Genomic DNA, 25,287 nt, shown 5'->3' with positions numbered 1-25,287 from the left:
GTAATCTGAATCTTGGAGAGCTTGGTAGCACTATTTATACAGAATATTGGCTGGGCAGATGGCGCTGATGGCTTCTTTAACTATGAGCCGGCTCACTTGAACTGCTTGTTTGGGAGGGCGTAGCCTCCCAAACATGGTCAAAAGGAGTTGAAACCGAAGTTCTACTCTTTTTGACCATGTCATAGCTCAGTCGATTAAGGCAGTGTCTGGGATGCTCTCGGACACTGGTTCGAATCCTCATCACGGCCCTTGTGGATTTGTTCATTTGATGCATCACGCAATTGTGATTTCTGTGTGTAATACACAGTATGTTAAAATTAATGAATACGTCTAGGGAGGACGACCGCTGCTTTAAACAGCCTGGCGTGAGAACGGGTTGGGTTATTTGTATTTGAAGTATGTGAGTGAAGCAGTTATAGGATTGTGGTTCAAACAGAGGATGTCAGCAAAGTACTGTTCGAGAAGTATTCGGACGTCATCAGTTTTGAGTCGTGTGTAAACTGCTTTTCATTCATAAACAGGGGGATTGGTGGCTGGATTACTGAGCATTGGCCTTTGTTTACGATGATGGACTGTGTATTTGTAGTACGTGGGTGAAGCCTTTACAGCATTGTGTTTCAAACAAATGACGTCAGCAAAGCATTTGTTCCGGGAAGTGTTCGAACGTCATCAATTGTGAGTCGTGTGTAAAACCGTTTTTCATTCATAAACAGGAGGTTGGCAGGTGGATGGAATGGACTTTGGCCTTTGTTTATGAGGACGGGCTAAATACAGATGACAAACGGTTCCTGTTTGATCACTCCATTTTACTCAAGGGTGGATCTCCCTCTGACGAATCCTCACCAGGCTAGCAACACAATCTCTGACTGGTCATCAGAATTTTTGTTCCTGACTTGCGTGTGGCGGTCAGACACAGGCAACAACCTTGCTTTACTTGTCACATTCCTCACCTGGGTCATACAAAAGCTATAGTAGGTTCCACAGTGGACACCAGACTCATTCCCTGACAGAACTTGTCTCTGTCACAGCTTCCTTCATCAAGTCGTGTAGAACTATACCGTAAACTTGGGAGTAGCGACGAGTCACGGAGCCTCTGCTCGTGTCACGTCACGACCTTGCTCCTCTCTCTCATTGGTCAGTGATGACATCATCCAGCTCCTCCCTCATTGGTCAGTGATGACATCATCCAGCTCCTTCCTCATTGGTCAGTGATGACATCATCCAGCTCCTCCCTCATTGGTCAGTGATGACATCATCCAGCTCCTTCCTCCTCGAGAATGTCTTCCATCGTCGCCATCATTCTTTCCACCTAAAATGTTGCTCAGTGCCATATCATGCCTCTCCTCTTACAAACAACTTTGGTTTACACTGTAGACTATGCTGTACATCCGGTTTCAGTCAACAGCATGCTTGAGTGCGAAATTTCCTCCTAGACTGGATATAGATCGTGATGCTATTGGGGATCATGACAACTTACATTTACCCAGCGATGTAAGACAATCTAGGTGAGTATACTTACACTAACACTTACCCACTGTAGAGTGACGGTCTTCTTGCAGGTCGGCATTAAATTGGTCCCCAACGGAGTGGACTGCTGGCTGTCGTAGATGGTGGACATTCACTGCTCTCTCCGGCAGCTGGTGGTTGTTTGCCAGTTTTGGCCGTTTTGAGGCGTGTGTGTCTCTGCCCGCCTGTGCTGACGTGGAGTTCACGATGGGGGTCCCCCTCCCCCCTGTACTGCGGGCTCAGTTTGTGGGCCTCGAATTTTCCGGCCGGGCTGGGTACCCAGAGATAGCGCTGGTGGGTGAGTTGCTTCATATCCCTGTGATAAACATTTATGGAGTCGAGCTAGTGACGGCACGTCGAGCGATATTGAAGTTCAAGGAGGAATTAGCGTATCGTGACTTTCTCTGTCGTTACGAGGGGCGGACATTACCCCTGCCGGATGGTGCGGGCACTGTATCGCTCTCTGATCGGAGTGGTGCCCTCACTTACGTCAGTGTGCATGGGGCTCCATTGGAGTTTCCGGAGGGTCTGCTACGACGGTACTTCGGCCGGTTTGGCACAGTGGTTAGTGTGCGGGTGAACGTGGTGTCTTCCAGTCCACTTAAGGGTGTGAGGACTAACATTCGCACCCAGGGTATGAGGCTCCAGGAAGATATTCTGTCCTCTGTGCGTCTTATGGGTTACAACGTTCGGGTGTTTTATGCCCACCAGCCTCGGACGTGTTATTGTTGTGGCCTCTTGGGCCATCAGGCTGCTGACTGTTCTGCACCTGCCGTTGCACCCATGAACCTCTTCAGTGAGGAGGATTTTCCGCCGCTTCATGTGAAGGAGGATTCGGTGGATGTGGACGTCTCTTCAGCCGCGAATGTGCCCCCTGTGTCTCCTGTTGCGCCGCCTGGTGCACCCCCTATTGTTGTCGCCTCTCCTCCAGAGGTTGTGTCGTCGCCTGGTGATCGTCCTGCTCCGCCTATATAGTGTCCCTGGGGTTCTTCAGACTGCCTTCTGCTCACATCCCCTGTCTTCCAGTTCGTCCTTTGCTGCGTCTGACCCTGTTCCTGCACCCTTGCCGTCTGTTCCGGCTGTGCTGGGTGATTGGGTGGATCCGGCGCTTCCTCCTGTGCCTGGACTGGTGCCCCATGTGGTTGAGGATGCTGCCGTTCTGCGACGTGCATCGGTTCGCCCAGCTTGTGTTGCGCGTGTCTCTGAGTCAGCCTCCGGGTCTGATGATGTACAGCCAGAGCCTAAGCGTTCCCGGCGTTCGTCTTCAGCGTGGGCTGACGTTGGCGACTTCGACGTTTGTGGATCTGCCGGCAACGGTGAGGTGGCTCCGGTTGTGTTGCATACTACGGTGGCGGCAGAGGTGAATTTGCCTGAGGATGCCAGTGCCGGTGTTTCGGCCTCCACTTCAGATATGGTGTCTGCGGTTCCTGCTTCGGGTGCGTCGCCTGCCTCGGATGGCTTCGGTTCTTCGTGGGGGGTGGTTCCCCCTGCTGAGGTTCGTGGTGAGCGGGGTGGCCTGGTGACGCTATTGAAAAATACTGCGCGCTCTGGGGGTTCTGTAACCCCTTCCTCGGTCCCCGTTTCATCGACTGCGGTCTCGACGCCTCTTCCGTCTCCGGCCATCTCTTCAGTGCCTCCTGCGGTCTCGGTGGAGGCGTTACCATCTCGTCGATTGTCCCCTGCTCCTGTGCGTACGGCGACGCAGCCATTTTGGCAGCCCTCGCATGCTTCATCGGTATCGTCTGCTACCTCGAAGGACGTGGTTTGCGCTCCCTAGCCTCGTTATGCGACTTGCGTCGGTGAGCTTAAGGAGTGGCCGTTTCCGCCTGATCTGGAGGTTCCCGAGTTTATGAAGGGCCCACGGCGGAAGGGGGATCGTCCCTCTACCGACAGGGAATATTTGATTTGGGAGGCCTACAAGCGAAGGTATCCTTGGGCTTCGGAGATGTTTGGTCCTGTCTCTGAGAAATGTATTCCTCACTCATGATTCCTTTGTGTATTGTGTGGTGTTTCCATTTATGTGCATGGTTGTGGGGTGCGGGTCGGGTGTGTGTTAGTGGGTGGGGCGGGTTTGTTTCCCGATTCCTGGGTGCTCCGGTTTGGAGTTGTGGCTTTATTTGTGTGGTTTGTGTGTGTGTGTGTCCAGTTCCTGTGCGGTCCGGGGTTTGGTTAGTGTGTGTGTCTGGTTGTGGGTGTCATGTTCTTATGTTATGCTTTGTGGTTCTATGTTTTTATGATGCTGTTTGTGCGCTTGTTTGTGTAGTGTTGAGTGCCCTTCAGGCTGTTGGCGTGACCCGGTCTGGGGTTATGATTTTTGTCGTGTTTTGCCATTGTGCTTTTCTTTTTGTTTGTTGTATGCTTGTATTCCTTTCTTGTTATTATTATTATTATTATTATTATTATTATTATTATTATTATTATTATTATTATTATTATTTTCGTTTAGTGTTGGTGCCTCTCCGTGTGTGTCTGCGGTGCTGGTGGCCTTGTTCTGTATATTTCTTGTTTTGGTGTGTTATTTCTGTATTGTATTCTGCTGTGTTTACCTTAATTGTTGTATTTTGTTTGTAATTATTGTTGTTTTGTGGTCGGCCCTTCCGGACGGCGTTTTTGTGTTTAGTACATTTGTTCCTTTATATTTTTGCACGTTTGTGCTTTGTCGTTTTGTTCTGTTCTATGTTGTATTTGTTTCATTTTATTGTACTTATAAGCATGCTTGCATGTAAAAAAAAAAAAAAAAAAAAAAAAAAAAAAAATTGGTCCCCAACCACCTAAGTGGTTGGGGACCAATTTCCCCCCCTCGTCCTACACTGTAATCCTTATCGTCACATCCCTTCCAATGGCTATACAGTGTTAATTAATGGGTTAGCGATCTCTCCTGATAATCCCTGTGCTGTGTAAGACCATCTAACTGTGATATCACGCCCCCAGCACACACGGTCGGCTGTGAAGATGGCTGGACCAACTTCAACGGCTACTGCTACATGTATAGTTACGGCGACTTCTCAAACTACATGAGTTACAGCAATGCCCGGGTGGCGTGTCAGGGCCTGGGCGGGGACCTCGCCTCCATCCACACGGCAGAAGAAGAGGACTTCTTGATTTCTCTTCTCAGCACTTTCGGTAGGTGTTTCTTATGTTCCTGGTAACTCCCTGGTCTTTACTGTTTTGTGAATGAACTAAGATTATGGAACTTACCGAAGTTTTTTTATTTAAGTAGCGAAACAGTAATGCGTTAAGAGTTGTCACAAATGAGTTTAAATTAAATTTTTTACGACCACAACATGGAAAAAAAGTTTTGACCACAGGATAAACGTACATTTGTATGTTAGGTACGACTTGCATAGACTGTCCTTGGACAACCACTTACGACCTGCATAGACTGTCCTTGCAATGTTAGTTACGATTTCATAGATGATCGTTAGGTTAGGTTAGAATAGGTTAGTTACGACCTGCATAGACGATCCTTGCAATATTAGTTACGATCTGAAAAGATGATCCTTGCAATATTAGTTACGACCTGCATAGAATATTCTTGGAACATCAATTACGACGTACATAGACAATAATAGGAACATCTTTACGACCTGCATAGACAATAATTGGAACATCAGTTACGTCCTGCGTGAGAACATCAGTTACTCACCTACTCACCGACCGGTCATCTAACTGATCTCCATAGATGGCCCTTAGAAATTAGTTACGACCATTACATACAAGCAAGACGTTTTTCTCCACTTTTATCTGTTTACCATATCATTGAAATATTTAGTATATTTATGTATGAATTAATTGTTTATAATACTGTGTAATAACATCCCTGTCACATCCCTGTTACTACATCATAAAATATTGTTTACAGGTACCTTTGATTCTGTTTGGATTGGCTTGGTAGATACTGCCCACTCAGGAGAATACCAGTGGAGTGATGGTACATCTGTCACCTATACCAATTGGAATACCATAGACAATCTTTGTAAGTATAAGAAGATTGGGTTTTAACTTTTTTCACCAATCATCAATCGACAAAAGCAAAAATAAGTGTATTAAACAATTTGTGTTAAGCTTTAACTTCTAAGCAAATAGTGGTGCATGAGAATATTTCTGAAGGCATGTTTCCATTACGATTGTGTCTAGAACTGAAGTCTCAGGTTTATCATACATTAAACATTACTTCCAGCCCAAAGAGTGGGTTGATAACGTATACACAAGAATTTACCCGAGTCCCGCCATCTCTCTCTAGTGGCCTTGACGGGGACAGGAAGCCGCCGACTTGTCAATCGTCCCCCATTACTCTGGAGGATTTTTTTCCAGATGAATTTTGAAATATTGTCCTGATATTTACGGGTTCGGCGGGTAGGCGGTTCCTTGAGTTTATAGCCCTGATGATGAAAAAAAAACATTTTTATCCTACACTGTGGCATGTTTAGCTTGAAACCGTTGTTTCATCTTTCAGTCCTTATCCACATATTCCTTCCAAGAGGTATGCAGTTGTAACAGCTCAGCGCTTTCTCCTGATAATTATCCCTACCCTTCTGATAATTACCCCTATCTTTCTTCTGATAATTACCCCTACCTTTCTCCTGATAATTATCCCTACCTTTCTCCTGATAATTATCAGGAGAAATGTAGGGTAATTATCACTACCTTTCTCCTGATAATTACCCTTTCCATTCTCCTGATAATTACCCCTATCTTTTTCCCTGATAACTATCTTACCATTCTCCTGATAATTACCCTTACCTTTATCCTGATAATTACCCTTACCTTTATCCTGATAATTGGCCTTACCTTTCTCCTGATAATTACCCTTACCTTTCTTCTGATAATTACCTTACATTTCTCTTCATAATTTCCACAACCTTTCTCCTGATAATTACCTTACCTTTCTCTTCATAATTACCCCTACCTTTCTCCTGATAATTACCCTTACCTTTCTCCTAATAATTACCCTTTCCTTTCTTCTGTTGTTTACCCCTACCTTTCTCCTGATAATTGCCCCTACCTTTCTCCTGATAATTACCGCTACTGTTCTCCTGATAATTATGCCTACCTTTCTCCTGATAATTACCCCTACCTTTCTCATGATAATTACCCCTACTTTTCTCATGATAATTACACCTACCGTTCTCCTGATAATTACCGCTATCGTTTTCCTAATAATTACCCCTACCGTTCTCCTGATAATTACCCCTACCTTTCTCCTGTAATTACTCCAACCTTCCTCCTGATAATTTCACTTACCTTTCTCCTGATAATTACCCTTTCCTTTCTCCTGATAATTACCCCACCTATCTCCTGATTATCATCCCTACCTTTCTCCTGATAATTTATCTTACCTCTCTCCTGATAATTACCCTTTCCTTTCTCCTGATTATCACTTCTATCTTTTTCCTGATAATTACTATACTTTTCTCTTGATAATTTCCCTATCTTTCTCCTGATAATTATCCTACCTTTCTCCTAATATTTACCCCTACCTTTCTTTTGATAATTACCCATACCTTTCTCCTAATAATTACCCCTGCCTTTCTCTTGATAATTACCCTACCTTTATTATAATAATTACCCTTTCCTTTCTTCTGATAATCACCCCTACTTTTCTACTGATAATTACCCCTACTTTCCTCCTGATAATTACCCTTACCTTTCTCCTGATAATTACCTTACCTTTCTCTTCATTATTAACCCTACCTTTCTCCTCATAATTACTCTTACTATTCTAATAATTACCCTTTCCTTTCTACTGATAATTACCCCTACCTTTTTCCTCATAATTATCTTTACGTTTCTCCTGATAATTACCCTTTCCTTTCTCCTGATTATCATCCCCTACCTTTTTCTTGATAATTACCTTACTTTTCTCCTGATAATTTCCCTACTTTTCCCCTGATAATTACCTTACCTTTCTCTTTATAATTACCCTTACCTTTCTCTTGATAATTACCCCTACCTTTCTTTTGATTCTTACCTTTCTCCTAATAGTTACCCTACCTTTATTCTGATAATTTCCCCTACCTTATAATTACTCTTATATTTCTCCTGGTAATTACCCCTACCTTTCTCTTATTAATTATGGCTACCTTTTTTGATAATTACCCCTAACTTTCTTGTGATAATTACCCCTTACCTTTCTCCTGATAATTACTCCTACCTTTCTCCTGATAATTACCCCTACCTTTCTCATTGTAATTACCATACCTTTCTATTGATAATTACCCTTCCTTTCTTCCGATAATTACCCTACCTTTCTCCAGATGAGTACCCAACATTTCTCTTGATAATTACCCCTACGTTTCTTCTGATAATTACATTACATTTCTCATTGCAATTACTATACCTTTCTCCTGATAATTACCCCTACCTTTCTCCTGATAATTACCCTAGCGTTCTCCTGATAATAACCCTACCTCTCTCCTTATATTTACCCTACCTTTGCCCTGATACCTACTCTACCTTTCTCCTGATAATTACCCTTACCTTTCTCCTGATAATTACCCCTACCTTTCTCCTGATAATTACCCTCGCCTTTCTCCTGATAATTACCCTCGCCTTTCTCCTGATAATTACCCTCGCCTTTCTCCTGATAATTACCCTACTTTTCTCCTGATAATTACCCCTTACCTTTCTCCTGATAATTACCCCTTACCTTTCTCCTGATAATTACCCCTACCTTTCTCCTGATAATTACCCCTATCATTCTCCTGATAATTACCCCTATTTTTCTCCTGATAATTACTCCTACCTTTCTCTTGATAATTACCCCTACCTTTCACCTGATAATTACCCCTGCCTTTTTCCTGATAACTACCCCTTACCTTTCTTCTGATAATTACCTCTACCCTTCTTCTGATTAGAAGATAATGGATAAATTTGGCTGTCCAGGCAAGTTCACCACGTTTGTCGCGCAGTTATGATGGTGAAAGTACTGGACGATGGTGACGAGTCAGAAGCCTTCCTGGTGACAAACTGTGTGCAGCAGGACTGTGTTCTCGCCCCAACACACTTCAGCATGGTATTCTCGGTCATGCTCACTGATGCCTTCAGTGATTGCCAGGACGGAATGCCCATCAGATACAGGACTGACGATGGGCTGTTCAACCTCAGGCGCCTACAGGCCATTACAAAAGTGAAGGAAGCTGTCATAAGAAACTTCCTGTTCGCTGATGACTGCGCCCTCAACGCCAGCACAGTAAATGATGCAGCACGAAATGGATTGCTTCTCACGAGCCTACGACAACTTCGGTCTCATCATCAGCACTAAAAAGACCGAAGTCAATGTTCTTATTTTCTTAATGTGGAGTCTCTTAATGTGGAGTCAATGTTCACCAATGTGCCAGTGGATAGGACCATTGGAATGAGATGGACAGAGATTATCGAGATCTAGCTTGTACTCCCCTTGACAGCCCTGAAAGCACACTCAGGAAGCTACTTGAAGCATATACCAAAGAGTCATGACTTCCCGAGTCATGTATATGCATGTAGACGGCGTCTGAAATCTAGCTTGATAAGGGCCTTTTCGTCTGTGATGTTGGCGATGAAGGCTCGAGCTGCATGGGCTGCCGCCTCACACCCTTGTGGAATGCCAAACCCGAGCTGTTTTGGCTTCAGCATGTTGGCCGCTGCATCACTAACTGTTCTTGCAGCTGCCTTTGCGACGAGACGCCGGAGAGAATTGCCCACAGCTATTGGCCTGATCCCTCCATCCTTTTTCTTTAGAGCACAGAGAGATGCTCCAAAAAAGATAGATCTTATGGACGCTGGTATGTTGCCAGCTAGACATGTGTTGGTGAATCTGGTTAGTTACACCAAGAGGTTCTTTGCAATGTCACCCAGTGCAGGGTTGAGCATTTGCTTGAGGTGGTTGGGTTTTAGTCCTGTGAACCCACCTGCTGATCCTGTAAGGAAGGACATGGCTGTTTTATGGACCTCAGATTCAGCCACTCAGAGAGGTTCTGCTCCGGTAGCCCCCACTTGTACAATGTCGTCCTCACGCGGAGCCCTGGGTGGGTGTTTCTCCCTTAGGGCTTGAGCTGTTGCGGCATCTCTGTCGGCAATTGAGTCCTCACTGGTGATGACTCTTATTGCGCCAATAGTGTTTCCTTCTTCTATTTTCTTGGTGACTGATGTTCTGATTTTTGATGTCTCGGATATGGCACTGTTGCTCTTCCTGCCGTGGGTGTTTCTCGCGCGAGTGGGAAGGCGCACCTGGTTGTCCTCCCTGGGAAAATCATTTATAGCTTTGATGACTGAGGCAGCTAAGGTTTTGTCTCTCCTTGCAGGGGTGGCTAGACATATGTTGCCAAACATTAGGAGGTTGTGCCATGCTTGGGTCGTTCCAGGAGAGTCGTTGACCTTTCTCAGGAGGGCAGATAATTTGGCTGCTGCATTGGGCCGGCTGCTTATGGATGTGTTGCAAGGTTCTGGCTGATGTTGCTTTGATAGCTTCTCATAAGTTTTCTGTGGGAATGAAGGTCTGGGAGGTGTTTTGCCTTACGGGCGGTGTGGGCTGTTGATTGGTGTTCTCCCTGGGCCCAGAACCCAAACACCTGACTCCGTTGTGGTAATGACTGCGCACATTATCGTCACTCAACCGGATATAGCATACCCTGTCACACGTCTGACATCTGCCTTGTCTACCCCTTGTGGGAACCGACCTGTGAGATTTATATTTATTTAATTTATATGAATTTATATAGAATTTATATTTACGTTAATTTATATACTTCGATAGCAATTTGTATAATGATAAGTGGACTGTATTTCTGCAATAATCTCATAATCTCACAAATCGATCCTCTACACATTAGGGGGGGTTTATATTTATATATATGCAGCCAATCATACTACAGTAATAGACTACATACATTGAAGAGGTTCCTTATCTTATAGTACAGCAGGTTAGTCCACCAGGTATAACTAGGGTGTAGACACCAAATTATCCTCTTTGAGGTAGCTTCCATCACCCAGTAACTGATGCACAAAGCCTTCCTCATCTTGACCTGTCAAAAGGGCGCTAGCTGTAAAGCCAGATTCTATATATGACAAGCTATATCAGAGAAAACACTGTACATGGAACAATAAAGACCTGGCTTAATTACCTTTAGTATGAGGCGATTTCGCGTTCTAACCGGCTAACCCTACCCAATGACATTAATGGCCACTAATGATAGATAATGGGTTTCGGAAAGAACACTTAACTTGAATTTGTAGACAGCGTGTTGATAATGGTACACTTTTAGTTTCCATAACACTACGTCCAAGTAAATTTAACAGGAGCCGAATTTGCTCCCGTGTGAGCCTCTGGTCTAGTCTCAACAATGGCTGCATCTAACACTCCATACTATTGACGCCTGGCCGACATTGTCCAGATATGATAGGAGCCAAATTTGCTCCACACGTCTCGGAGGTGACACAACAATGGCTGCCCTCCTCCCTCACTCTGATGCCTAGCTTACATTGTCCAGATTTCAGAAAGTGATAGAAGGGTCACATTTACTCTACTTTAATATTGATAATTAAGTTAATTTATATAAGATATTTTTATGATGGTAAAGTCCAAAGACTAATGTATTTAAGAATAATTCCCACCATAATAGGTGGAGAATAATAGTATGTGGTGATGATATCCCGTTTTCTATAGACGGTAATTCCACTACAAGTTACGTTTTCTATGGGTAACTTGTTGGTAATACAGCTATTATCTGTCTGTATGATATTATTATTAAATGGTGTCGGATTTTCCGACACCCCTGCTTGATGGCTCATCTTGGCTTGGAGAAGCCTGGCTGTCTGTTGAGAGCTGCGACATGGGCGGGCGCTGGGCGGGCGCTGGGCGGGAGGGTGGACGGCGGGTGGAGACAGGAGGGTGGGCGGCGGTTGGAGGCTGGGGGGATAGTCAGCTGGCCGTGGCACTTACTACTCAGATGAGTGGTAATACATATACCACCTTTATACGAAGTGTGGGTATACACCCACTACACAATATGTGGGTATACATTGGGTGAGTGGGTGGCGTAGACAAACATGGGAGCCTCCCGGGCCCAATGGGCGGGTGGCAAGGTGGCCTCGTGGGTGGGGAGGCGACGTGGTGGGGTGGGGAAGGAGGGGGAGAGCAGGTACTTCCCGGCCTGGGCGCTGGGTGGGGGCGGGGCTCAGGGTGACACTAACACTGGTATAATTCCCTCGTATATCACTGCACAATAATGAATGAATCACACACTTGTAATCTGACTCACTGCATGTGTGATGTACTCACAATATGATAGATATGTTGCGCCAATTATCGCTAACAACGTAACTTGTTCAACAAAACTTTCAAAAAAGAAACACACACACACACACACACACACACACACACATATATATATATATATATATATATATATATATATATATATATATATATATATATATATATATATATATATATATATATATATATATATATATACATGCAAGAGTTGTTACATTCTTGAAAAGCCACTAATAGGCGTAGTGTTTCGGGCAAGTCCTTAATCCTATGTTCCCCGGAATACGACCCCCGGGAAGAACCGTTTTTACCACCAAGTACCCATTTTACTGTTGGGTTAAACATAGGCTACAGTTAAGGATCTGCACCCAGTAAATCCTCCGCGGCCAGGGTACGAACCCAGGACAAAGCGCTCGCAAAACGCCAGACGAGCGTCTTTCCACTACGCCATAGAAACAGCCAGTATAGCATACTGGCACTTCCCATCAAATCATTACTACAAATACTTTCCTACAAGGATGGGCTGAAATAACAATATTTCTTATTTCAGATTTCACCTCAGACCCTTTTTGTGTATCAATTTTCTTGTATGCTGAAGCAAAATGGGAACGAGAAGACTGTAACACAATTAATGATTATGTCTGCAAGAAGCCTCAAGAAGCCACACCCATCAATCCATCCCAGACCGGCTGCTATGAGGTAAGACATTAATTGATTTCATTATATGTGCTGGAATATAGAGGCTTGTGTTTAGATTTATATTAAACTGCAGAATGAATCATTAGTTGTGATGTGTGAATTGTGTGGCCTATGGTAGTCCAGGGTTGTGATCCGCCAGTGTAGTGATAATCCAGTGTAGTTATCAACCAGTGTAGTGATAATCCAGTGTAATGATCCGCCAGTGTAGTGATAATCCAGTGTAGTTATCAACCAGTGTAGTGATAATCCAGTGTAATGATCCGCCAGTGTAGTGATAATCCAGTGTAGTTATCAACCAGTGTAGTGATAATCCAGTGTAGTGATAATCCAGTGTAGTTATCAACCAGTGTAGTGATAATCCAGAGTAGTGATGATCCAGTGTAGTGATAATCCAGTGTAATGATCCGCCAGTGTAGTGATAATCCAGAGTAGTGATAATCCAGAGTAGTGTTAATCCAGTGTAGTGATAATCCAGCAGAGTAATTATCAACATACTGATAATCCAGTGTAGTGATAATTAAGAGTAGTGATAATCGAGTGCTGTGATAATCCAGCATAGTGATGATCCACCACAGTAATATTCCAGTGTATTGATAATACAGCATAGTGATAATCCTGTGTAGTGATAATCCTGTGTAGTGATAATCCTGTGTAGTGATAATCCTGTGTAGTGATAATCCAGTGTAGTGATAATTAAGTGTAGTGATAATCCAGTGTAGTGATAATCCTGTGTAGTGATAATCCTGTGTAGTGATAATCCAGTGTAGTGATAATCCAGTGTAGTGATAATTAAGTGTAGTGATAATCCAGTGTAGTGATAATCCAGTGTAGTGATAATCCAGTGTAGTGATAATCCAGTGTAGTGATAATCCAGTGTAGTGATAATCCAGTGTAGTGATAATCCAGTGTAGTGATAATCCAGTGTAGTGATAATCCAGCAGAGTGATAATCCAGTGAAGTGATAATTAAGCGTGTAGTGTAGTGTAGTGATCACTGGCTGATCGGCCTGTGCAGAGATCAGTCAGTGTAGTGATCAGTGTAGTGATCAGCCAGTGTAGTGATCAGTGAGTGTAGTGATCAGTGTAGTGACCAGTCGGTGTAGTGATCAGTCAGTGTAGTGATCAACCAGAGTAGTGATCGGCCAGTGTAGTGATCAGTCAGTTTAGTGATCAGTCAGCGTAGTGATCAGTCAGTGTAGTGATCAGTCAGTATAGTGATCAGTGAGTGTAGTGATCAACCTGAGTAGTATTCAGTCAGTGTAGTGCATGATCAGCCAGTGTAGTGCATGATCTGTCAGTGTATTGATCAACAGAGTAGTGATCAATGAGTGTAGTGACCAGCCAGTGTAGTGATCAACCAGAGTAGTGATAAGTCAGGGTAGTGATCACCCAGAGAAATGATGAGTGAGTGTAGTGATCAATCAGCCAGAGTAGGTGATCAGTCAGTGAAGTGATCAGCCAGTGCAGTGATCTGTCAGTGTAGTGATCAACCAAAGTAGTGATCAACCAAAGTAGTGATTAGTGAGTGTAGTGATCAACCATAGTAGTGATCATTGAGTTCAGTTTAATTCATTTATTATGCACCCCATACCCATCTTGTGGGCGGTAGTGGACAGGGTTACAGAGGCACATAATGGGCTCAGGGACTGAACTCCACAATACATTTAGCTAAACAAGTTACAATCTTGATGAGCTAGTTACAAAATTCAGTATAAGTCATCACATTATCAATGGGTTCGAGTTCGACCACAAATACAGTTTTTAAATTAAGCAACTGACATATGTGGAGAGCTAGTGTCAAAATTGATATGTTTGGTCTGCACACCGCCCCCCCCCCCATCCAGTGGGCAGCGGTGGATAGGTTACAGTCACTTAGTTACTACCTACAGTTAGCAAACTGGGGATATTTGGCTAAAAGTTTCTGGTAGCAGACCATTTTGAATGAAATATTTACACATCGTTGGAACATTGGTTATAGAATTGTCTCTGAATTCACGTATCTTTTCGCACTCCATCACATAGTAACGGAGGGTGTGCAAATAATTTTGTTGACACAGTTTACATTTGGTCAGGTCTACATCAGCAGATAATGAGAATTCCCAGAGATACTAGTAACCGAGTCTAAGCCGAGCAGTAGTAACATCTAGAAGTCTGCTGATTTTATTGGATGATCCATAGATGTGTGGCTCCTCTTGCATGATAGTATGATGGTAGATGGAATTACTGGTGTCAATTTTACTTTGCCTCAGATCTACAAGATCTTGTTGAAGTTCTCGGTGTACTGCTGCTCTCAGATTGCTCATTGACAATCCAAGGTTACACTCAACATCTCCTTTAAAGGCAGATTCTTTGGCTAATTCTTTGATTCTTTGATTTTTAACAGCTCTATCATGCATTCGGAGGCCAACATGAGATGGAGACCACATGAAATGGACTCTGTTACCATCTTTAATAATTTTGTTGTATTTGTGTCTAGCTTCGGACACGAGCATGATACAGTTACGTCTTAAAGAGTTGAGAGCAATTAAGGATGATAAAGAGTCACTTACAATTAATGTTTCAAATTTGGAGACTTGTACACATTTCAGTGCAAGGAGCAAGGTAAATAGTTCGGTCTGAAGGGTAGAGGCTCAGTCGTTTATACGGACTCCTCACTCAAAATATAAGCCATTGCCCATTGTCAGGACAACTGCACTTCCAGCTGCACCCGTGGTGTGGTGTAGGGAACCATCAGTGTATATGATTTGAGAGAGAGAATGCTCTGTGGACAGAGCATCAATATGGCTTAAGGCGTTGAGCTTTGCCTCAAGACGAAGCTTGGGCTGATATCTAATTTGCTTCTTGGGTGGAAAGGGAGGGATTAAAACTGGAAAGGGTGTAACCTCCCACAGTGCAGGAAAGTGCCGTTGTTGTTTCTCTTGGTACAATTCATGAACATGATACATTCTGAGTTGAGTTCCAGTTTTAGTTATCCATTTGGAACAATGCTGATCTTCAATAAAGAAATTCTGGAGGGCTTCTGTGCAAGGGTTAGCCTAAGCATTTTAATACCAATTTGACAGTTAATTTCAGTAACACGATCAACAACGCTCGGAATATTAAGTTCCTTTCTCATATTAAGTATCTTTGTGGTACGAAGGCACCCAAGGATTATCCTCAAGGCTTCGTTCTGCAATTTTTCAAGCCCTCCAAGCTTTCTTTCAGGCATCAAAACAACCAGAGGTGCAGCATAATCCACTAAAGATCTGATGTATGCAAGGTACATCATTTTGGCAATTCTGATATTGGCACCATAGCCTGAGTGATAACCAACAGCCTTGAGAGCTCGGAGCCTCTTTCTATACTGACGACAGAGTCTGAATACAACAGGACCATACAGTGGCACCAAAGGCCAAGGTATTTGAATCTGTTTACACAGTCAAGCTGGGAGCCATCAGACAGTTGCATCTTGCGAACAGCTCCTCCCTGCCTGGGTGGGCGCCGATTTAGTATCTTTGTTTTCTCTGCTGAGATAATTAAACCTAGGTCCTGACATGAGTCTAATACAGAGTTAAGAGTGTTCTGCGTGTTAGCATACCCAGTGGTGTGTATCATTATATCATCAGCATAGCTAATGATGTGGACGTTGGGTTTGCTCGGTACAGAGTTTAACAGCGTGTTTATTAAGATATTAAATAAGGTAGGACTGAGGACACCACCTTGCGGGGTACCTAGTTCAAAGTCTCTTGTTACACTCCTATGCCCCTGGAAAAATACAGATGACTTCCTGTTGGATAAGTAATCCCTGATCCAACAAAGAAGCCGACCATCAAAATTCATTCATGCAAGTTTACTCAAGATAACATGTCGATTTGTAATATTAAAGGCAGACTTGAGATCTAGGAAGGTGGTATATGACTTTTCAGTGTGCAGGGTAAGAAAGGTGGTGATGCAATGATGCACACTCCTTCCATGCATGAAGCCATATATCTGGGGGGATAGCATGGTTCTTACTCTATGGAGGAGACGGTTTAAGACCATTCTCTCGAATGTTTTGCAAATGCAGCTAGTAAGGGAAATTGGGCGGAAAGCATTCTCTTGATTTGGCTTGGGAATTGGAATGATTATACTGTTGGTCCAAGAGATAGGAAGTTCCCCAGTAACATAGCTCATATTATACAGCTCAAGCAGGGGATTCCCTGGTACTAAAGGGAGCAGACGCAATATGTCATAAGTGATACCATCCTCACCAGGGGATGTGGCTTTACCTTTGTTTAGGACCGAAAGTAACTCAAACTCAGTAAATGGCAAGTTGCATTCATCTTCCTCTCTGGAGCATGAAGTCAACGAGCCTTTCTCGATCTCCGTAACCAGTATTTAACCTGAATTGTGTGTCTGGGGGAAGATTATTGAAGCTAGAGGTGGTTGCCCAAGCATCGACTAACTCGTTTGCTCTGTGTAGAGCTACACAGTGATCGTTGAGTGTAGTGATTAGTGAGTTTAGTGATCAACCATAGTAGTGATCAGTGAGTGTAGTAATCAGCTAGTGTAGTGATCAACCAGAGTAGTGATCAACTAGAATAGTGATCAATCATGTAGTGATCAGTCAGCGTAGTGATCAAACAGAGAAATGATCAGTCAATGTAGTGTTCAGTCTGTGTAGTGATCAACCAAAGTAATGATCAGTGAGTGTCATGATCAGTCAATGAAGTGATCAACCAGAGTAGTGATCAGTGAGTGTAATGATCGGTCAGTGTAGTGATCAACCCGAGTAGTTATCATTCAGTGTAGAGATCCAATCTAGCTTGATCTGGCAATGCCGCCGGTCTTAGAATGCATAATCTTGTATACGAATTCCGCAATCTTGCAGACCTATTTTATAATCTTGTATGCAAATTCTATAATCTTGTTGACCTATTACATAATTGTGAAGACCTGTTCCATAATCTTGTTGACCTATACCATTATCTTTTAGACCTATTCCGTAATCTTGCAGACCTTTTAAAGAGAGATGCTGGCATGTGTCACCGTAGAGATACTCTGCCAGGTGAGGTGGTGGCATGTGTCACTGTAGAGATACTCTGTCAGGTGAGGTGGTGGCATGTGTCACCGTAGAGATACTCTGCCTGGTGAGGTGGTGGCATGTGTCACCGTAGAGATACTCTGCCTGGTGAGGTGGTGGCATGTGTCACCGTAGAGATACTCAGCCAGGTGAGGTGGTGGCATGTGTCACCGTAGAGATACTCTGCCAGGTGAGGTGGTGGCATGTGTCACCGTAGAGATACTCTGCCTGGTGAGGTGCTGGCATGTGTCACCGTAGAGATACTCTGCCAGGTGAGGTGGTGGCATGTGTCACCGTAGAGATACTCTGCCAGGTGAGGTGGTGGCATGTGTCACCGTAGAGATACTCTGCCAGGTGAGCTGGTGGCATGTGTCACCGTAGAGATACTCTGTCAGGTGAGGTGGTGGCATGTGTCACCGTAGAGATACTCTGTCAGGTGAGGTGGTGGCATGTGTCACTGTAGAGATACTCTGTCAGGTGAGGTGGTGGCATGTGTCACCGTAGAGATACTCTGCCAGGTGAGGTGGTGGCATGTGTCACCGTAGAGATACTCTGTCAGGTGAGGTGGTGGCATGTGTCACCGTAGAGACACTCTGTCAGGTGAGGTGGTGGCATGTGTCACTGTAGAGATACTCTGTCAGGTGAGGTGGTGGCATGTGTCACCGTAGAGATACTCTGCCAGGTGAGGTGGTGGCATGTGTCACCGTAGAGATACTCTGTCAGGTGAGGTGGTGGCATGTGTCACCGTAGAGATACTCTGTCAGGTGAGGTGGTGGCATGTGTCACTGTAGAGATACTCTGTCAGGTGAGGTGGTGGCATGTGTCACCGTAGAGATACTCTGCCAGGTGAGGTGGTGGCATGTGTCACCGTAGAGATACTCTGTCAGGTGAGGTGGTGGCATGTGTCACCGTAGAGATACTCTGCCTGGTGAGGTGGTGGCAAGTGTCACCGTAGAGATACTCTGCCAGGTGAGGTGGTGGCATGTGTCACCGTAGAGATACTCTGTCAGGTGAGGTGGTGGCATGTGTCACCGTAGAGATACTCTGTCAGGTTAGGTGCTGGCATGTGTCACCGTAGAGATACTCTGTCAGGTGAGGTGGTGGCATGTGTCACCGTAGAGATACTCTGCCAGGTGAGGTGGTGGCAAGTGTCACCGTAGAGATACTCTGCCAGGTGAGGTGGTGGCATGTGTCACCGTAGAGATACTCTGCCAGGTGAGGTGGTGGCATGTGTCACCGTAGAGATACTCTGTCAGGTGAGGTGGTGGCATGTGTCACCGTAGAGATACTCTGCCTGGTGAGGTGGTGGCATGTGTCACCGCAGATATACTCTGCCAAGTGTGGTGGTGGCATGTGTCACCGTAGAGATACTCTGTCAGGTGAGGTGGTGGCAAGTGTCACCGTAGAGATACTCTGTCAGGTGAGGTGGTGGCAAGTGTCACCGTAGAGATACTCTGCCAAGTGTGGTGGTGGCATGTGTCACCGTAGAGATACTCTGTCAGGTGAGGTGGTGGCATGTGTCACCGTAGAGATACTCTGCCAGGTGAGGTGGTGGCATGTGTCACCGTAGAGATACTCTGCCTGGTGAGGTGGTGGCATGTGTCACCGTAGAGATACTCTGCCAAGTGTGGTGGTGGCATGTGTCAGCGTAGAGATACTCTGTCAGGTGAGGTGGTGGCAAGTGTCACCGTAGAGATACTCTGTCAGGTGAGGTGGTGGCAAGTGTGACCGTAGAGATACTCTGCCAAGTGTGGTGGTGGCATGTGTCACCGTAGAGATACTCTGTCAGGTGAGGTGGTGGCATGTGTCACCGTAGAGATACTCTGCCAAGTGTGGTGGTGGCATGTGTCACCGTAGAGATACTCTGTCAGGTGAGGTGGTGGCATGTGTCACCGTAGAGATACTCTGCCAGGTGAGGTGGTGGCATGTGTCACCGTAGAGATACTCTGCCAGGTGAGGTGGTGGCAAGTGTCACCGTAGAGATACTCTGTCAGGTGAGGTGGTGGCATGTGTCACCGTAGAGATACTCTGCCAGGTGAGGTGGTGGCATGTGTCACCGTAGAGATACTCTGTCAGGTGAGGTGGTGGCATGTGTCACCGTAGAGATACTCTGTCAGGTGAGGTGCTGGCATGTGTCACCGTAGAGATACTCTGTCAGGTGAGGTGGTGGCATGTGTCACCGCAGAGATACTCTGTCAGGTGAGGTGGTGGCAAGTGTCACCGTAGAGATACTCTGTCAGGTGAGGTGGTGGCAAGTGTCACAGTAGAGATACTCTGTCAGGTGAGGTGGTGGCATGTGTCACCGTAGAGATACTCTGGTGAAGTGGGTATGGGGTCCTCTACCGTACAAAGTATGGGGTGTGGGGTCTTTCACCGTACACAGGATGGGTATGGGGTCTTCCACCATACACAGGATGGCTATGGGGTCTTCCACCATACACAGGATGGGTATGGGGTCTTCCACCATACACAGGATGGGTATGGGGTCTTCCACCATACACAGGATGGGTATGGGGTCTTCCACCATACACAGGATGGGTATGGGATCTTCCACCATACACTGGATGGGTATGGGGTCTTGCACCATACACAGGATGGGTATGGGGTCTTCCACCGTACACAGGATGGGTATGGGGTCTTCCACCGTACAAAGGATGGGTATGGGGTCTTCCACCGTACAAAGTTGAGTATGGGGTCTTCCACCGTACACAGGATGGGTATGGGGTCTTCCACCGTACACAGGATGGGTATGGGGTCTTCCACCGTACAAAGGATGAGTATGGGGTCTTCCACCGTACAAAGGATGAGTATGGGGTCTTCCACCGTACACAGGATGGGTATGGGGTCTTCCACCGTACAAAGGATGAGTATGGGGTCTTCCACCGTACAAAGGATGAGTATGGGGTCTTCCACCGTACACAGGATGGGTATGGGGTCTTCCACCGTACAAAGGATGAGTATTGGGTCTTCCACCGTACAAAGGATGAGTATGGGGTCTTCCACCGTACACAGGATGGCTATGGGGTCTTCCACCGTACAAAGGATGAGTATGGGGTCTTCCACCGTACAAAGGATGAGTATGGGGTCTTCCACCGTACACAGGATGAGTATGGGGTCTTCCACCGTACAAAGGATGAGTATGGGGTCTTCCACCGTACAAAGGATGGGTATGGGGTCTTCCACCGTCCACAGGATGGGGGTATGAGGGTAATTAATATGAACTAATTCAACTAAAACTGAACAGGATGACGGAGCGTATAAAGCTTCCTGTTACAAGCTGTTGGACGCGAAGCTGTCGTGGAGTGAGGCCAAGTCTGCCTGTGAGTCTCAGGGAGCGAACCTTTTGGTGATAGATGACAGGTGAGTACCGGAGAGTGAGTCTTCTGGTCTGTGTCGACAGGTGAGTACCGGAGAGTGAGTCTTCTGGTCTGTGTCGACAGGTGAGTACCGGAGAGTGAGTCTTCTGGTCTGTGTCGACAGGTGAGTACCGGAGAGTGAGTCTTCTGGTCTGTGACGACAGGTGAGTACCGGAGAGTGAGTCTTCTGGTCTGTGTCGACAGGTGAGTACCGGAGAGTGAGTCTTCTGGTCTGTGACGACAGGTGAGTACCGGAGAGTGAGTCTTCTGGTCTGTGTCGACAGGTGAGTACCGGAGAGTGAGTCTTCTGGTCTGTGATGACAGGTGAGTACCGGAGAGTGAGTCTTCTGGTCTGTGACGACAGGTGAGTACCGGGTAATGAGCCTCGAGGTCCTCGTTGAGACATCAGCCTCCCGAGGCTCACCTGGTCTCGTCCAGAGGAAAGTTTATATACTCTCATAAGTATACTTGCCTTCCCCATATCTTCATTGTATCTCTACTGGTTGGATCTTAATGAAATAAGTTGGCCCAGATTAATCCTAAAAACCAAAATTAATATTTTGGTATGTGAAACTTTCTTATAAAATTTTTATTTAAGCTATTAGCTCTGAAGCAATATAAACTAGCAGTAATTAACGCAGACAAGGAGAGAGAACCAGCCATAGTCGTAGCGATAGCAGCAACAACTACAGAACTCTCCTGTAGGTACGAGAATGCTTTCGTAGCTGCCTTCCTGGGAGACCTTGACAGCTGGGTCTGGACTGGTCTCTCAGCCGCCGTCGATGAAGATGGCTCCATCTCCTTCACTTGGGTCAATGGCGATCCTGTCGACTTTTCCAACTGGGACGAATTTCAGCCAGGTTAGTTGCATGTATGTTTAAAACTATACAAAACACATACACGAAAATAGCAAAACAATAAACTCTTAACGTCTTATAATTGATGAAATATATGATAATGAACTTAAAAAATAGTTACCACAGAAGGGAGTTAGCGGGAAGGAATGGCAGCCTCGTAGATCATCTACAAGCTGGCTGGGAAGTATCGTCGTTAATAAGGGACTTCTGTATTATCTACAAGTTGCATGGGATATATTAATGTAGATGAGGGCACAATAAATCCCCTTCAGGCCTACAAGGTGTCTGGGCGGGGCCGAGGTGGATAATGGAACTATAGTTAATCTATAATCCATCAGGGAGGTGGCTCTATTGTTCAATATGCATCAGTAAAGATCAGAGTGACTTACTACTGTCCCCTTCACAGATGTCAGCCACGGGACGTGCGTGGTGGCTTCCGGCAAGAAGTCCAACCCAGGCTTGTGGATCGTGAGGAACTGTGAGGATACCTACAGCTATATCTGTAAGGCTCACCACTATCATGTACTCCCATACCTTCTCCAGGCCCTGTCTATCGTGCCATTTGTACTCTGTTCTGTTCTATGATTATGTATGGCAGACGTCGCCACCTATGAGGAACCGACCTGTGAGATTTATATTTATTTAATATATATGAATTTATATTTGACGTTAATTTATATATTTCGATAGCAAATTGTATGATATTTAGTGCTCTATTTCTAAAATGTCTCACAAATCGATCTCGATCAAAACATATTATGGGGGTTTTTGGATTTATATATGTAGTTAATCAAAATTATTGATTAACAGACGTTCACTACAGTATTAAACTACATATATTAGTAAATTAACAACAGCTTATTTTTATCTGTATGGAAGTGGGCCTAGTCAACCAGTATGGACACGGATGAATAAGCCAGACGATCCACTTTGTGGGTGTGGCTGGCTCCCACCAGCTCCCACTCCGTACTGGAGTACTAGGATTAATTCTTGTTCCTCTTCTCTTAATCCTGTCGAAGGGCACTTGAAATAATAGCTGGAACCCTATATATGTATGACAGCTGTATCAGAGGAAATATTGCCAATTTAAATAAAGAGATGAGAAAATTACTCACTCTGGGTTGGTCGCTGCCTCGTGTGCTAACCGGGTCGCCCAATATATTCCTAACATAACTGGCCAGGAATGTAAAGATAATAAACGGGTTTTGGTAATACACTGCCCTTGTAGTAGACGTAGTTGCGTGTCGATAACAGAAGCACTTTACTTCCGTAACACAGCGGTCCAAGGGAGAATATTGGAGCTGTTCTGCTCCAGCGACCTGTTGTTAAAATTAACAATGGCTGACTCTGAGGCCTCCCTCCCACTGACGCATCCCTTGTTCTCCAGGTGCATCAAGGAGTGGTTAGAGAGTGTCTACATTTACTCTATTTTAGTGCTAATAATTAAGTTAATTCAAGTGAGATGTTTTTATGATGATTACAGTCCAAAGACTACTGTATTAAGAATGTTCTCAACAGAATTAACTGGTGAATTAATAGCGACATGTGGCAATAATATCGCCCGTAATCTACTGAGGAACATTTCACTGTGCCACGTCTTCTATGACGGATTAAAGCACTATTTCTGGGATTAATTTGTACAAAACAATATTAACTGCATATTGTATTTAATATTAGTAAATGGTGTCGGGTTTTCCTACAACGCTATCCGAAGCCTAATATAATACATATGTGTCCTAGGCCTCGGAATATTGAAGTTTATTTTTTATTATAATTTATTTTAAAATAATTCCTTACTAGTCAGTATACTACTATCTAAAAGTTAAGAACGTACGAATTCGTGACTATTGACGACCGTCACAATAGGTACTGTCTAAACAGGAGGACGGGTTGAATATCGACAGTTCTGAAGAACAGACTTGAGGAAATGTCTGGTTCCCATAATAATAACGATAATGCACAAAGAACTCACATTAATGGGACGTATCAACGAAAAAATCAGAAGGAGCCATGAGGAGATGTTGTAAAAGTCATGTACTTGAGAATACCCAGAGCATCGGTTCGGATCCTCCTCAAGGCTCCTATGGAATTTCTCAATAATAATAATAATAATAATAACTTATTTGTATACAAATACAGACGACAAGGTTACGTTGGCTAATTATTAGGTATTCTATTTGTATGTTTTATAAAACCAATAATTACAGCAACATTTTGAGCATATTGATTGTGCTGAGTGTTGCAACACGATGACTGTTAATTAGGCCTATGGAAGCCTCACTAGGCCAACGACGGGCCTTTCCCAGAATGCGACCATCAACAGTTGCATAACTCATTATCATTATCTAGACTGCTTGGTGAACAGTGGTATCAGGTTTAAGGAAATGTTTTCAAACGTGTTTCTCTCCCCTGGAATCGAACTCAGGTTTATTGGGATATGTGATGTGTTAACTGGTGCTTCACAAATAGCAGTTTACTTGTTTAGAATATTTTAAGATGTTTAGAATTATTTAGAATTTAATATTAGAATTCTAAACATTTTAGAAATGAATTCTTAACATTCTAAACATCTCAGAATTTAATTCTTAACATTCTAAACCTCTTAGAATAGAATTTTTAACATTCTAAACATCTTAGAATAGAATTTAGAATTCTTGCCATTAAAAGATGTTTAGAAAAGGCACCACAGCCAAAAGCATTGAAAGCGTTACAAATTATAATTCAAATGTATACGATTAGAATATACACTACATTTAATCTAATGTATATGACTAAATTTAGATTAAGGAATACCACGAACATGTCCATAAGTGGTCACACAAACACCTAGAAAAAACGTGTTTTCTCTTCAAACATCAACATTATTTTAGCAAAGGTTGATCATGTCTAACAAATCTATTAGAGTATCATAACAAAAATCGCAAAGATAAAACAGGATCGAGAAGGGTGAAGTGGCTGGGTTTTCCACGACAGTCATGAAGTGTTTCCTGACTGTCGTGGAAGTTATGAAGTGTTTCCTGACTGTCGTGGAAGACTGTAGGAGCGGCAGGAGGGAAAGTTGGTTCAGAAGTGGGGTGCCACAGGGATGAGTACTCAAACCCCTTGTGGTCATAATGTATGGTAACAATGTGTTGTAATACCATCTCCTGCTGCTCCTCCTGCAGGTGAGTATGACCGCAGCGGGTACACCTCGCCTCCGGTACCTACCACATTGTCCCCCGGCGCCTACTGCGCCTATGGCTGGAGTCACCAAGACGACCGCTGCTATCAGGTATGAACGATACTTGGTTCACCAACCTGTGTTCAGTCCAGCCCCAAACACTACTGCGTCAACTTAAGAACAAAGAGTAAATAGGTCTACAGTAGGCCTACTGGTTCATGTTAGCTAAATACATTCTTTAAAGCATTTATTTTTGCATATTTTATTGAATTTATTTTTACATGTTACATATTGAATTATATGTTTGTGTCTGTGGCATATTTTAAACATTCCTGTGTTTGGCTTTTATCAAAAATGGTACTTGTCATTTTGGTTCGCTCTTCTGACTGCTGCCAAACCATTGTTTACCTATGTCCT

General features: G+C 44.3%; 1 protein-coding gene across 1 annotated transcript in view; it reads left to right on the top strand.

Annotated features, from left to right (window-relative positions):
- LOC123763237 (macrophage mannose receptor 1) overlaps positions 1–25,287 on the top strand; it is a 105,058-nt gene that overhangs the window by 58,372 nt on the left and 21,399 nt on the right. The window contains exons 24-30 of the mRNA XM_069302989.1: positions 4,438–4,629; positions 5,369–5,482; positions 12,309–12,457; positions 20,742–20,857; positions 21,559–21,713; positions 22,117–22,212; positions 24,875–24,981. Of these exons, the coding sequence (XP_069159090.1) occupies positions 4,438–4,629; positions 5,369–5,482; positions 12,309–12,457; positions 20,742–20,857; positions 21,559–21,713; positions 22,117–22,212; positions 24,875–24,981 (929 nt within the window). The remainder of the gene's footprint in view (positions 1–4,437; positions 4,630–5,368; positions 5,483–12,308; positions 12,458–20,741; positions 20,858–21,558; positions 21,714–22,116; positions 22,213–24,874; positions 24,982–25,287) is intronic.

This window comes from Procambarus clarkii, chromosome 49 (genome assembly GCF_040958095.1).
Source record: "Procambarus clarkii isolate CNS0578487 chromosome 49, FALCON_Pclarkii_2.0, whole genome shotgun sequence".
In the NCBI taxonomy this organism is placed as follows: Eukaryota; Metazoa; Arthropoda; class Malacostraca; order Decapoda; family Cambaridae; genus Procambarus; species Procambarus clarkii.
The sequence above is the reverse complement of the archived record's forward strand: the minus strand, read 5'-3'. Positions and strand labels throughout refer to the sequence as shown.